We start from the raw sequence: 15774 nt of genomic DNA, 5'->3' as shown, positions 1-15774 counted from the left end.
ACAGCAGATGCAGTATTAAACCTATATATTCAGCACGTATTGAATAGTTTGTCCGGCAGAGCTTGTATACATATTTCTCAGACTCAAAGCATGCCCTGGGTAGTCATATCTCTCCCTCTATTTCCCTCTCTCTTTCCCTCTTCATGGCCTGTTTATTGCCCAGAGGTTCTCAATCGGATTACTGTTTGTCTGCCTGTAAAAACAGCACAGCTCTCAGGGCATTGGTTTTGAGGGCTGAGAGAGCTGGAAGTAAAAACATTTTTGTTCAAATCTCATCTCTCTGGGGTCCCCTCTATTCAATAGTTTCTCCTGCACCTCCCTTTATTTGCCTCTCTCCTTTAATTTCCTCTTAAGTGTCTCTTCCTTTCTCCCTCACTCTCACCATTTGTCTTTTTGTTTGTCACGCTCACCATTTGTCTTTTGTTTGTCTCTCTCACTTGCTCTCTGTGTCTATCTCTCTCTCTCTCTCACACGACAAGTGTTTGTTCTACTGTAAAGTAGACGTGACCATCACGCAGCAGGAGTCCACTATCTCTCAGACCGCCAGGAGAAGGGCACGCTGTCTGCCTCCCGTTTTAATACTTGATGAGGAAAATCAGAATGAAAGTCGCAGTGTTTGCCGCCGTATCCCAGATATCCCAGATATCATCCTTTCTGTGTCTTACTGGGAAATCTGCACCTTCACATTTCAGTTTTCAACAATTGAAATGGTAGCATCTTGCTTTGTCCCTAAGGCCTGTGTGTTAATTGTTCTGTCTGTCTGGCAGGTTGTTTATCTGTGTACGTGTGCCAGTCTATTGGGTTTCCTTGTCTCTGGACTTCCTCCTGCAGCCTATGAAATATATTTTTGTTGGAATTTTGGCCACTCACTCTAAAAGACAGAGGTTAGGGCAGGGAGGAGGAGGCCTGAGATTTAAATATTGCTATTATTCCACCAAGCCATGGCATCAAATAGAGCTGACACTTAGAAATGAGAAAAAATGTGTCCCTCCAAAATGATACAATAATGCAAAATACAGATTGTTTAAAAAACACATTGTGGACCACTTATTGAGTATTGAGACACTAAAAACAATCATGGTCAAAAATGGTACAGGCATCCTCTATAATACATTACATCATCTATACACATGTATGCATGTATGCAAAGAAACTGAGGATAAAATGCCAGGCTTTGGCGCAGCCATTTACATTATTGTTACCTGATTCAAATTTCACATAGTTTATTATTTTCATCAAGACTGTAATTTATTTTTATTTGGGCTGGACAGTTGACAAAAAATAAGATCTGTAATATCGTTTTAAAGCAAGGCATGAGCTTTAGTTTCGATGGAACCGTCGTTATAAAAAGTACATACACCTTTTATCTAAGGGAGTGTTTGTATCAACGCACAACACATCTAAATTTAGCAAAAGGGTTTAGATAAATATTGCTTGGTTAAAACAATATGTCATAGGATTCTGTCCCAAAAGTTAATGTAAAAAGGCACTAGGTGCGCAGTTTGTTACTTTCAGGTTTGTTTATTAGTTGGTACCACTTTAGTTCATTGCTCTCTAAAAGTGTTGATTTTCTTGCAAAATCTCTGCCAATTTTTTATTTTTTTTAAATATAGCCACGGGTGATACCATCTCGTTTTCAAGACCATGTCGCCTTGAATAGCAGAATTTGGCATGTTTTTTTTACCCACACCAAGGTCAATTACGAATGTCAGACTCATTACGAATGTCAGACTCCACTCTGTGAGGCACATCGATCTGCCGGTTGAACATGGCGAGATTTAAGACTCCTAAATTAATAGTGGCCTTTGTTTTTACACCTAACTTGCTACTTCACATGCTGATATTGACTTTGGTATTATAGTGTGTAGCTTCGTTTGCTTGCTTGCCAGCCAGCCAGCCAGCCCATAGAGAGAGCACTGGATTGTGGGGTTTGTAGTCAAATCTCACACGGGGCGGCAGGGTAGCCTAGTGGTTAGCGCGTTGGACTAGTAACCGGAAGGTTGCAAGTTCAAACTCCCGAGCTCACAAGGTACAAATCTGTCGTTCTGCCCCTGAACAGGCAGTTAACCCACTGTTCCTAGGCCGTCATTGAAAATAAGAATTTGTTCTTAACTGACTTGCATGGTTAAATAAAGGTAAAATAAAAAAAATAAAAAACCTGAGCTGCAACTGGTTTCCACAACGATTTTCATAGTTTGCTACCAACCTTACTATAATGACCTTGTTCAAAAAAAATATTGTTCTCAAACATTAGTGTTATTTAATTACACATTGTAATCCAAAAATGTATTGATAATCAACCCCAGATACTTCTCACTGACCACAGGAGAAAATAAAAGGTGTCCTAGGCACCAAGTTCCTATAGTGTACGACCTAGTTTTGTCTACATTGATATTCAGTTTCCATTGTTCACACCAGTTAAAACGTTTTTTTAACATTTAACTTTCATTTAATGTCATCTGCATATAAAATAACAGACACTCGTTCATTGTTTATACAGAAACCTTTTCCAGGAGCTTTGAAGGCCAATGAGATCATTAATATACGGTGCCTTCAGAAAGTATTCATACCCCTTGACTTATTCCACATTTTGTTGATACAGCCTGAATTCAAAATTAGTTGTTTTTTTCACCCATCTACACACAATCCCTCATAATGACCAATTGAAAACATGTTTTTAGAAATGTTTGCACATTTATTGAAAATAAAATACACTGGGCTTTGGCTGGGCCATTTCAAGGACTTATTCTGAAGTCATTCCAGCAATGCTTTGGCTGTACGCTTGGGGTCATTGTCCTGTTGGAATGTAAATCTTTGCTCCAGTCTAAGGTCGTTTGTGCTCTGAAGCAGATTCTCATCAAGGATATTCCTGTATTTGGCTCCATTCATTGTTCTCTCTATCCTTAACAGTCTCCCAGTCCCTGCCACTGAAAAGCATCCCCATAGCATGATGCTGCCACCACCATGCTTTACGGTAGGGATGGTGTTAGATGGGTGATGAGCTGTTCCTGGTTTTCTCCAGACAGCACTTTGCATTCAGGCCAAAGAGCTAAATTTCGGTCTCATCAGACCACAGAATCTTTTACCTTATGCTTTCAGATTCTTTAATATGCCTTTTGGCAAACTACAGGCATGTTGTCATGTGCCATTTTCTCAGCAGTGGCTTCCGTCTGGCCACTCTCTCGTAAAGCCCAGATTGGTGAAGTGCTGTAGAGACTGTGGTCCTTCTGGCTAGGTACTCACATCTCAGCAAAGTAACTCTGTAATTCTGTCTGAGTGGTCATTGGGTTCTTGGTCACCTCCCTGACCAAGGTCCTTCTTGCCCGGTTGCTCAGTTTGGTCGGACATCAACTCTAGGCAGACTCGGATAGTTCCATATGTTTTCAATTTCCCAATGATGGAGACCACTGGGCTTTGGGACATTTTTAACACTCTATGAATTGTTTTATACCCTTCCACAAATACACTGATCAAAAAAATAAAGTGAACACTTAAACAACACAATGTAACTCCAAGTCAATCACACTTCTGTGAAATCAAACTGTCCACGTAGGAAGAAACACTGACTGACAATACATTTCACATGCTGTTGTGCAAATGGAATAGACAACAGGTAGAAATTATAGGCAATTAGCAAGACACCCCCAATAAAGGAGTGGTTCTGCAGGTGGGGACCACAGACCACTTCTAAGTTCCTATGCTTCCTGGCTGATGTTTTGGTCACTTTTGAATGCTGGCGGTGCTTTCACTCTAGTGGTAGCATAAGACGGAGTCTACATCCCACACAAGTGGCTCCGGTAGTGCAGCTCATCCAGAATGACACATCAATGCGAGCTGTGGCAAGAATGTTTGCTATGTCTGTCAGCGTAGTGTCCAGAGCATGGAGGCGCTACCAGGAGACAGGCCCGTACATCAGGAGACGTGGAGGAGGCCATAGGAGGGCAACAACCCAGCAGCAGGACCGCTACCTCTGCCTTTGTGCATGGAGGAGCAGGAGAAGCACTGCCAAGCCCTGCAAAATGACCTCCAGCAGGCCACAAATGTGCATGTGTCTGCTCAAACGGTCAGAAAGAGACTCCATGAGGGTGGTATGAGGGCCCGACGTCCACAGGTGGGGGTTGTGCTTACAGACCAACACCATGCAGGGCGTTTGGCATTTGCCAGAAAACACCAAGATTGGCAAATTCACCACTGGCGCCCTGTGCTCTTCACAGATGAAAGCAGGTTCACACTGAGCACATGTGACAGACGTGACAGAGTCTGGAGACGCAGTGGAGAACGTTCTGCTGCCTGCAACATCCTCCAGCATGACCGGTTTGGCGGTGGGTCAGTCATGGTGTGGGGTGGCATTTCTTTGGGGGGCCGCACAGCCCTCCATGTGCTCGCCAGAGGTAGCCTGACTGCCATTAGGTAACGAGATGAGATCCTCAGACCCCTTGTGAGACCATATGCTGGTGCGGTTGGCCCTGGGATCCTCCTAATGCAAGACAATGCTAGACCTCATGTGGCTGGAGTGTGTCAGCAGTTCCTGCAAGAGGAAGGCATTGATGCTATGGACTGGCCCGCCCGTTCCCCAGACTGAATCCAATTGAGCACATCTGGGACATCATGTCTCGCTCCATCCACCAATGCCACGTTGCACCACAGACTGTCCAGGAGTTGGCGGATGCTTTAGTCCAGGTCTGGGAGGAGATCCCTCAGGAGACCATCCACCACTCCTCAGGAGCATGACCAGGCATTGTAGGGAAGTTATACAGGCATGTGGAGGCCACACACACTACTGTGCCTCATTTTGACTTGTTTTAAGGACATCAAAGTTGGATCAGCCTGTAGTGTGGTTTTCCACTTAAATTTTGAGTGTGACTCCAAATCCAGACCTCAGTGGGTTGATACATTTGATTTCCATTAATAATTTTTGTGTGATTTTGTTGTCAGCACATTCAACTATGTAAAGAAAAAAGTATTTAATAAGAATACTTCATTCATTCAGATCTAGGATGTGTTATTTTAGTGTTCCCTTTATATTTTTGAGCAGTGTATATGCCTCATCACAATTCTATCTCAGAGATCAAATGACATTTCCTTGGACTTCATGGGATAGATTCTGCTCTGACATGCACTGTCAACTGTGGAACCTTATATAAACAGGTGTTTCTTTCAAGTTGTCCAGATATGTAACTTTGAAAATACAGAAATCAACCCCTTATGATGCATTTTGCATTAGATGAGGATGATTTCTGTATTTTGAAAGTTACATATCTTGAAAACTTGATTGCTGACAAGCAAAACATTTGGGACTATGTCAACCATGGACTAATGAAACAAATACCAAAATATTGTTTTGGGGTGGAGTTTTCCTTGAATGTGGTCAAAAGCTTTAGAGAAATCAATGAAAAAACAGAAATGTGACTCCCCCCTTGAATCTATGATTATGGTTAAGGCAGCACTGTTTCTTTCTGAACCCATTTTGCTCATCTGCTATGATATTGTGGTTTTCAGCCCAGTGTTTAAATGCGGGTAAACAGAACACAACAAAATAGTTTATACATAGCAGAGGTCAGGGCTATAGCACGATAGTTTATTGGGATCCTTTTGTCTTCTGAATTGGGTATGTTGATAATGCCGTATTTCCACATCTCTGGGATGACATTTAAAAAAAGTTTTTAAATTCTGTTATTAAGAACAAATTCTTATTTACAATGACAGCCTACCCCGGCCAAACCTGGACGACGTTGGGCCAATTGTGCGCCGCCCTATTGGACTCCCAATCATGGGCGGATGTGATTCAGAATTCTCAAAGCGATAACCAAAGAGCTTGTACAGTGGGCCTTACACATTCTTAACTGTTTGCAATATGGTCAAAATATCAGACACACTAATTGGCTGGTTTAAAGGAGAGTCAATATGCCTTGAGCCACTAACACTGGCTTTGTTGTACTGTGACGGGCTGTTTGGAACAGGCTTGCAATGTAATTTATCTATCTAGTACAGTGTGCTTATCAGTGCGAGAGGCTCCATCGGGCTCTAGGACTTCCCAGGAGATTAACTGGCGGCGTTCACTAGCCCGGCCAAGTTGGTTTAAATGCCAGAAAGCCTTTGGGTCAGATGTCTCTAGTTCTTGAATGTTTTCTTTTGTTTATGCCACCAGTGCTGCCATTTAGCAGTCTGGACTGAGCGGTCAAACTGTCCCTAATTGAGGCCTCAGTTCACACCTTCAGTGGGCCAGGTGGGCAGGCTTTCCATTCGTCCTCTGCAGAGCACGGGCAGTGATTTCATCTGACCGACCAGGCTTTTTTCCCCCCTTCCTTCTCTTATTAGACCTGCCAGACGTCATCACAATGTCCCTGTGAGGGAACTGGTCTCACATCTCCTGCTTTAAAGCCGACTTATGGTAAATCCAGCGTCTGTATTGGCTGTAAAGCATTTACTGCGATGCAGCCTCTGCAGTAGTCAGGGCATTCATACGTATTGCGCTTCGCAAGCAGAGCAGAGCTGTTGTGAAGAAAGTTGTCAAGGAAGTGAGTTTGTGTTTATACAGGGCCTACTGCCTCTACCTACCGTCAAACAATCATGTCAGTGTGGAGCTACTGTATAGTAGGTTGGGTAGATCTGTAGGAAAGCATTGAATTTAATCCCTTTTTTAATTTAATTTTAACCTCTACGGGATCAGTGTCACTAAACCGGGACAGTTGTTGCGCAATATGAGAATGTGACTAGAAAACTTTTCCAGGACATAGACATGTCTTATATGGGCAGAAATATTAACAAGAATTTAAGTTAACTGCAGTATCACATTTACAGTAGCTATTACAGGAAAAAACATGCAATTGTTTGAGGATAGTGCACAACAACTAAACACTTATCACGGTAACTGGTTTGATACATTCACCTCTGAAGGTAAATAATGTACTTCCATTCAGTAATCTTGCTCTGATTTGTCATCCTGAGGGTCCCAGAGATAAAATGTGGTGTAGTTTTGTTTGATAAAATCCATTTTTACATTCAAATGTAGGAACTGGGGTCTATAGTTTGACCCCATTGCTGTCTCTGGCTCCACACCCAGCCCAGCTGGCCATCTAGATGTGTGTGGTGTATAACCTAAAGGTTAGTGTATAAGCTAATGATCCATCATGTATGACATTCCTGGGAGTGTGTTAACTGATTTTATTTTATTACCATAGCATTTTTGTATGTTCTCTGTATTTATGTACTTGAAAATGTATAAGTTGACCAATTCGGCACATTTGTGCAAACTCCTGGCAGACTTGATGCAAAATATTGTGTAATGAGGTAATTCTTCACTGGATCAGTCTGACACTTTGCACAGACAATGCAGCCATCTTGTGGGCAAAGTCTAAATCACACCGAGGATCCTATCTTAATGTATGACCTTTCTCTTGCATTTCAAAGATGATGGAACAAAAAAGAAGTTGAAAATGCATGTTTTCTTGGTTTGTATTTTCTTTTACCAGATCTAATGTGTTATTTTCTTCTACATTAATTTCACATTTCCACAAACTTCAGTGATTCCTTTAAATTGATATCAAGAATATGCATATCCTTGAAAAAAGGGTCCGATCCTTAAGAGGCAGCAAAATGTGAAAAAAAGTTTAAAGGGGTGGACTTTCTATAGGCACTGTATCGTGTGCAGTAGTTGCTCCTTTACTTTCCAAAGAGGTATTTTTGATTTGTCTAAAGTTGTTATTTTGAAGGAAGAAACACTGATTTCTCAAAGGATGCACATCTCCTCTGATTCAATAAAAACTGTTCAGATTCTCCCTCACTCTCCTCTCCCCGCATGCATAACTCTTCTCACCTTAAAATTCCATTCATTTCTGTAGAGCAAGAAAAATCGTCTCCTCAGACAAATTCAGCTGTTTGCAGTTAAAAACCAAGAGCTCCAAACCTGACAGCTATCTCTCCCTGTGTCAGTTATATTTTTACAGCCAGGCTTTCAGATCTGTTTCCATCTTCCTTAGTAGATTAATTTCTGCAGATAATAACTTTAATTATACAACCAAAGGCTGCGACGGGAGCTTATTTTATTCATCTCTTAACTGAGGAGTAAACTCGGAGCAGTGTTGGTTATAAATTATTCAATGAGATTTTAAACCCTCAATTAAGTCAAACAGCAGGCAGAGAGGAAATCCCATGGTGGCAGATTCATTAGTAATAATGGGTGACCGCATATAATGAAGGCATTAGCCATAAAGCTCTCGGAGGCCCTCAGTGGCGACCACAATTACCAACACAAAGACATTTAATTTAGAAACGAGGGGGTCGTGACGTGGACTCAAACATATGTATAGGAGCTTGTAAGGTATGGCGGATGAGTCGTGAGGGCTAGAGCATAGAATACCTTTCATGTTTCAAGGGAGCATGCCAAGTAGTATAGTGCTGAAATGAACACGACTTCGATTCCAAAGTGGTCATGTTGTAGTATTTGCAGTGTGCTCAATTTGATCTTCTTATCGCTGTAGCAGGAAAGTAGCTTTAGAAAATGATGCACTACATAAAGGCGAAGTCATTTGGTTTTCTGGTTTGAGTTGGCCAAGGACAGTATAACCAGTTCATGTGATTGCATTTCAGTTCATTTCAGTGTGTAAACAACATCCCAACTCCCTCTCCTCAAATTCCTCCAACTCTGGATCGAACTCTTTTAGAGATGCTTATGGATGCTTCCCGTCCAGATGAGGTGTTATGTGGTTTGACAGTGGAGCTGGGGTTAGTGGTTAGTCTCATCAACCAGGGATCCACGGGATAGGGTCAGGAGTGGGTTTGGCAAGGCCCTGCTGAGTGACACTCTGTTTAGGGGCCTTGACAAGGCTGACCTTTTTGGATGCCCCTTGCCCCAAAACACAGTTCGCTGTGTATCAGTTAGCTGCTCCATGAGTCACTGAACCATGGAGTATTTTTGTAGGGCTTCTATTTATGTTTATAACAATGTGTACATTGTGTTCAATTAAGACCTAACCAGGCGAGGGGGGTTCCTACAAATCAATCAAATACAAGGGAAAACCCTTAAGCCTTGTTTACACTGCAGGCTGTAATGCTTAAATCCGTTTTGCTTTTCAAATCTGTTTTGGAATATTGACTGTCCCAAACAGGAATTTACAGGTGACCAAAACGGATTTCTGTGTGTTCAGACAGCAGTCAATTGCTGATATTTAAAATTTAACTAGGCAAGGCAGTTAAGAACAAAATCTTATTTACAATGACGGCCTACCAGGGAACAATGGGTTATAACTGCCTTGTTCAGAGGCAGAACGACAGATTTTTACCTTGTCAGCTCAGGGATTCTATCCAGCAACCTTTCGGTTACTGGCCCAACACTCTCACCACTGGGCTACCTGCCGACATGGCTACACTAGTTGTCATAGTAATGAAGGATGTGTGCGCAGTGGTGTAGGGAGATTAGTGGTGGTGCTCATGCTTCCGATCACTCAGAAGTTATGTAGCAAGCTAAGGTGACAACAATGCCGGCCACGGATGTTTCCCAGTTGCTTTGAATGTTCAAAATCATAGTGTTAGAACACTTTTTAAAGCCTCAAAGGATAAGATTATCGAACTTTCATAATGAGTCATTTTGACCAGCCACAGCAGTCAACTAGCTAGCTAGACACAGCAGTCAACTAGCTAGCTAGGTAGGTAGCTGTTTAAGCTTTCTAGCACATTCACTAATTTGTTTTAATTAGCTAGTTAGCTACCACATGTTGTTGTCAAACTGTCAACAGAGTAGCTAGCAAGCAACAAGATATGCCAAATAACAGTCTAAAAACTACTTGAGTGCAAGTAAATCCAATTTGACTGTTCAGACACAAGCCGTCTGGCCAGGAATCAGATTTGTATTTGACTTCAAACCACCTACAAAGGTAGTTTCCACTGTGGCTTGAAATATCCAACTCCATTAGGTTTTTGGCTATTTAGACTTCAGGAATAGGGGATTTGAGTCACTTCAAACTGGCAATATGAACAAGGCTTAAGATACTCAGCCTTCCAGAAATTGAGTTTGACACCCCTGCAATTGAGGCATGACATAAGTTGACATATGTTCCCCCCACATGCTTTCTTTGACTCACTGAACAATTTGCTAAATTCACCTCTCTGCACCAGTGTTACCTAGCGCTGCATCGCACCTGGCTAACAAAATGAGATTGAACTCAGGCCAATCAGTTGTTGATAGCAGAGCAGGAGGCTGTTAGCCTACCTCCTCGATCTTTGTCAAGCAAACTCTAGTTTTTCCTGCTTTGCAATTTGCCATTACTATTTATGTGGTGGGCTGTTATTTCTTTCTCCTTACTGCAGTTCAAAGGAACACGTCTTGGCTGTTCTTTCCTCGTTAGCAGTACATGCCAGTGGCAGCTACATCTGTCACCACATCATTATCTAGTTAACTCTGGCCAATTTCCATTTATTTTCATAAAGCCTGGCTCTCTCTTTCTAACTGCAGTTCAGAGAAACTTGGCCTAGAGAGTTGGCAGCCCGTCAGCAGCCGTGTTACCCCCCGATGTGCTGAAATCTCAGTCTGGCTCAGGAAATGGCTTTGCTCTTGACACAAACACATTTGTTTTGTTGGTTTGTGGTTTCCTCCCTCCCAGAGACTCTCTGACGCAAAATGCTTTTGTTCCGCACCATTACTCCCCATGAGGAGCCATGATTCTTCTCCATCTGCTGTTCATGCACTAGTAGCTCTCTGTACCCCAAGACGCCTTTGCATCGTCCCTCCAAAACGGGATCAAACAGAATCAGTGACGCGCGTTGTCAATACCGGGCTCCACTGTTTGTCTGTCTGTCTCCTAGTCAGCCAGTTAGTCAGTCGATGTCTTTATCCAGCCTCTCTAAACTACTGTCTACCATAAATATTTAGATCCCTACTCCCTTTGAGCACTTCAGCTCCAGTAAGCATTCTTCTTGACAGAAGTAGCTAATGCCTGTTTTGCTGGAATCCAATGCCCCCTGTTCTTTAGATGGTCCAATAATATCATGTCGCTTTCAACATTCTCAGATCGTGCCTTCTTTTATCTGTCCATCCGAAAGCCTTCACGTCACGTGAACATCCATGCCATGTGCAGGTGTTCTTTCATAGTGGTCCTTGCTAGCCTATGAAAGTTTGGGATGTGCATATCACTCATACACCGTGTGAAGAGTGGGGATTCTTTGAGGGAGAGAGGCCAGTACAACCCCCTCACAGATCTTGTCCCTGTACCCAGGTGTAAACCGAACCCAATTATCTTCTCTCTCCCTGAGGAGTATTAGGCAAGCTAGCTAACCCGTTATACTGAGGGGCCAAATAAAAGATTAGCCTCCCCTAATAGGAAATGCTACATCCAGATGAGACCCTTGAGTGAGGCTAAAAACCTGGACTTCATGTACCATCATCCTCCTCTCCCAGACGTCATGACTACCAGCAGATAGAATCTGAGTGAGTCTGCAGTTAAGCCCTGAGGAAGAAACATCCATTCTGTGTAATTATAGAGGTTAATAGCGGCTGCCTGCCCTGAGCTGGGCATAACACCTGCATGTTTAATACAACTGGAGCCCATGTAAGGAGATTACCACGAGCTGAATCAACCTATATCGTTTTATTGTTTAATTTCTTCATTTACGTGGGCTCCATATTGTGTTTTTCGGTATGTTATATCAATTTATCATTTTCATGGTTGTATCTACTGTACATACGATGAGATGCAAAAACAACTGTTTCCCAGAGATGCAATGGCGAGATTAGACTCTGGGGTCATTGGTAAGTTTATCAGGAGCTATAACAAAGTGCAATGATGGTAACCAACTGCATTAATTAGCTACATTAACTTAGCAGCGCTACATTAGTTGTATTTTCTTCCGGGTCCTTATGATCCCTGGTTTCCACTTGCACAGGGCTTCCTGAAGAGTGAGCGGGTGTCCAGGATGGTGCAGAGCGGCGGCTGCTCGGCCTGCGACTTCCGTGACGTCTTCAAAAAGAACATTGAGCAGCGGGTGCGCAATTTGCCCAAAATCGACGGCCTGAGCAAAGAGACAGTGCTGAGCTCCTGGATCGCCAAGTATGACACCATCTACAGGGGGGATGAGGACCTGCGGCTCCAGCCCCAGAGGATGCACCTCAGTGCCGTGTCCGAGATGATCCTCAGCAAGGATCAACTGTACGAGATGTTCCAGCAGATTCTGGGCATCAAGAAGTATGAGCACCAGCTGCTGTACAACGCCTGTCAGGTGAGCGATGGACCACATGCACGAACACACACACCCTCCCCCTCTAAATTTGTATTATCTATTTCTAGATTGTTGGAGGTGTTGCCTAGGTAACCACACAATGATTCATGCAAGGATACATTGTATAATTACGATGCAATGCGCCCAATGCCCAAGTAATATACTATTGAGGATGTTGGAGTCAAATGTCCTTTCCTACCTCTTTACCTTTTACCAGGGGGTCTTCCATGGCCACCAATTAGTAGTAAGAGATGCCTGTAACTAGTTGGCATATGTTGGTGTGATCAGTGGTTACAGTCATTTGTAAACTGTAAACGGGTTGGGCTTATTCATCTAAAGGGTATATTTAAATACATGCCATTGCTGTCCAAAGTTTTGACTGTTACTATATATTATTATTATTTTTTATTATCATCCATAATGTGCTGTGAAGAACCTGCTAAAGAATACATGTTACTACCAGTGTCACTCTGCAGTGAAAAGTGCATTAAAATGTGTTATACAGTTCCTCCTGAAAATTAGATTTAGGCATTTAAATGTCAGTCCTAATGGCTTTAAAGGCTGACAGTGTTCCCATGTGTAATACTTTGAATGATTTCAAATAATGAGACCTGCCGACACTAGACCTTAGGATGAAAACAGATGTGTGTGCAAAATTTGAGAGAAAAAAGCTTTTTGTGCTCATGGAACATTTCTGTGATCTTTTATTTAAGCTCATGAAACATGGGACTGAAACACGTTGTGTTTATATTTTTGTTTAGTGTATTTAGAAATCTTATTGTTTAGGGGAAGAAGTTGTTCAGGAGCCTTTTGGTCCCAGACGTAGCACTCTGGTACCGTTTGCTGTGCCGTAGTAGAGAGAACAGTCTATGACTTGGGTGGCTGGAGTCTTTGACTATTTTTAGGTCCTCCTTCTGACACCGCCTGGTATAGAGGTCCTGGATGGCAGGGAGTTCGGCCCCAGTGATGTACTTGGCCATACGCACTACCCTCTGTAGCGCATTGCGGATGGATGCTGAGCAGTTACCATACCAAATCTTTTCAGCCTCCTGAGAGGGAAGAGGCGTTGTTGTGCCCTCTTCACAACTGTGTTGGCGTGTTTGGACCATGATAGTTCCTTAGTAGCTCCACTACAGCCCCATCAATGTGATGGGGGGGCGTGTTCGGCCCTTTGTTTCCTGTTGTCCATGATAAGCTCCTTTGTCTCTCCCACGTTGAGGGAGAGGTTGTTGTCCTGGCACCACCATTGTGTCATCGGCAAACTTGATGATGTTGTTGGAGTCGTGTGTGCGGCCACGCAGTCGTGTGTTAACAGAGAGTACAGGAGGGGACTAAGCACCCTCCCCTGAGTGACCCCTGTGTTGAGGGTCAGCGTGTCTGATTTAGTGTCTGATTTAGTGTCCCGCTCCTTTAACCTTTTCACACTTACCAACACAGGGGTCTGATCATTCTATAGTGGTCCCTGTAGCGGACGATCAAACCGATGTGATTTAGAATGCTTATTTAGAATGGACAGTTTCGAATGACGCAACAATCAGCATTTGAGTTGGCCATAAACGCAGTCCTTACAAAGTTATGTCCAGAATGTGAGCAGTATCTTTGGATGCAATTTTCAAACATTAACAGAAGTATCTACAGGTTACCACAATCATCCAAATCGAAAAAATGTAGGCTACATTTGTCTTAGCGCTAACTGAGGAAAGATTGACATTTTTATACCTCTCTGCTGACAAACTACAATATGAATTAGCTAATAGCAATTACTATTATAACTAATCACATCATGGGTGAGCTCAACATTGATTGAAATAATTGAGTAAAACACTATCTAGAAATCTAAAGTAATCCGACATTGGGTAGTTTCTGCGCTCCGCCATGCTTTTTTTCCTCTCACAGAAACCAAAGATAATAAGAGAAGACTAGATGAGTTTGGTCTGTTTATAGGATGCATGTTGAAGGGGGTGTGTCGTCTACCATCATTCACATTCCACCATTCACTTCTGGAAGTTCTCAAAAAATGAGTGAACCCCTACTCACCTCATTTTGTTATACATTCTTATGGCTGAGATCCCGTTACCGGGAGCGATATAACAACATCCAGCGCCATATTCATAAAAACAGAAATCTCATAATTCAAATTCCTCAAACATACATGTATTTTATATTGTTTTCAAGGTAGTCTTGTTGTTAATCCCACCACAGTGTCCGATTTCAAATAGGATTTACGGGGAAAGCACCACAAACGATTGTTTTGGGTCACCAACAACTCACTAAAATACACAGCCAATTTTACCAGCCAAAGAATGAGAAAAAGCACAAATAGAGATAAAATGAATCACTAACATTTGATAATTTACATTAGATGACACTCATAGGACTTCATGTTACACAATACATGCATGTTTTGTTTGATAAAGTTCATATTTATATCAGAAAATCTGAGTTTACATTAGCGCGTTACATTCACTAGTTCCAAAAACATCCAGTGATTTTGCATAGCCACATCATTCCACAGAAATACTCATCATAAATGTAGATGATAATACAAGTTACACACATGGAATTATAGATATACCTCTCCTTAATGGAACCGCTGTGTAGGATTTTTTTTTCCAAATTTTACGGAAAAAGAAACCCATGCAATAATCTGAGACGGCGCTCAGAAGTAAAAACACCACAGCCGCAAAAATGGCGTCAACATAAACAAGAAATTACATGATAAATATTCCCTTACCTTTGATGATCTACATCAGAAAGCACTCCAGGAATCCCAGGTCCACAATAAATGTTTGTTTTGTTCGAAAATGTCCGTTATTTATGTCCAAATACCTTATTTTGTTAGTGCGTTTGGTATACATATCCAAACGCTAATTCTGGTCAGCGTTATATCGGACAAAAACTTCAAAAAGTGATATTACCGGTTGAAGAAACACTTCAAACTAAGTATAGAATCAATCATTAGGATGTTTTTAACATATAGCTTCAATAAAGTTCCAACCAGAGTACTACTTGTCTTTGTGAGCAATGGATCGCAAGTGACTACCACGAGGAACAACCATGATCAGAAAATGGCTGACTGCTGACACCTGACTGATTCTGCTATCATTCACTTCCACAACATCATAGAAGTCTCATAATTTATATTGATGTTTGACATCTAGTAGAACACCTAGGCAGTGCAACATCATTAATATCTCAAGGGGATTTCATTGGGGACTCTGGTGAATACATACAAAGCTCAGATTTCTGACTTCCTGTTTTTATTTCAACTCAGGAATGCACGATTTGTCAATATTACTTGAAAACGTGAATAAAACAGTAAATATATCAATAATTACCACACAAAACATTTTCTGATAGTGATTTATTGATACAAGTGGTGCGTGCCGGCAGTCAATCACGTAACCTCTCATTCCCACTCTGAGCCATTCAGTGTTGTTGTTTATGTATGTCGCTAGTGAGATAAGCTGTAGCATTAGCAATTTCTTTTCAAAAGGAGACAACTCACAAATGCAGAAATTCTGGAGATTTAAAAAAATTACAATGAGTCTGAGTATGAAAGTC

At 42.0% G+C, this 15774-nt stretch overlaps 1 protein-coding gene across 1 annotated transcript in view; it reads left to right on the top strand.

Annotated features, from left to right (window-relative positions):
• Positions 1-11886: 11886 nt before the first annotated feature.
• Positions 11887-15774, top strand: part of LOC135509565 (calcium-dependent secretion activator 2-like) — a 159060-nt gene continuing 155172 nt past the window's right edge. The window contains exon 1 of the mRNA XM_064930326.1: positions 11887-12210. Within this exon, the coding sequence (XP_064786398.1) occupies positions 11908-12210 (303 nt within the window). The 5' untranslated portion in view covers positions 11887-11907. The remainder of the gene's footprint in view (positions 12211-15774) is intronic.

The sequence above is a fragment of the Oncorhynchus masou genome, chromosome 22, assembly GCF_036934945.1.
Source record: "Oncorhynchus masou masou isolate Uvic2021 chromosome 22, UVic_Omas_1.1, whole genome shotgun sequence".
Lineage (NCBI taxonomy): Eukaryota > Metazoa > Chordata > Actinopteri > Salmoniformes > Salmonidae > Oncorhynchus > Oncorhynchus masou.
Note: the sequence above shows the minus strand (reverse complement) of the source record. Positions and strands in the feature narration are given on the sequence as shown.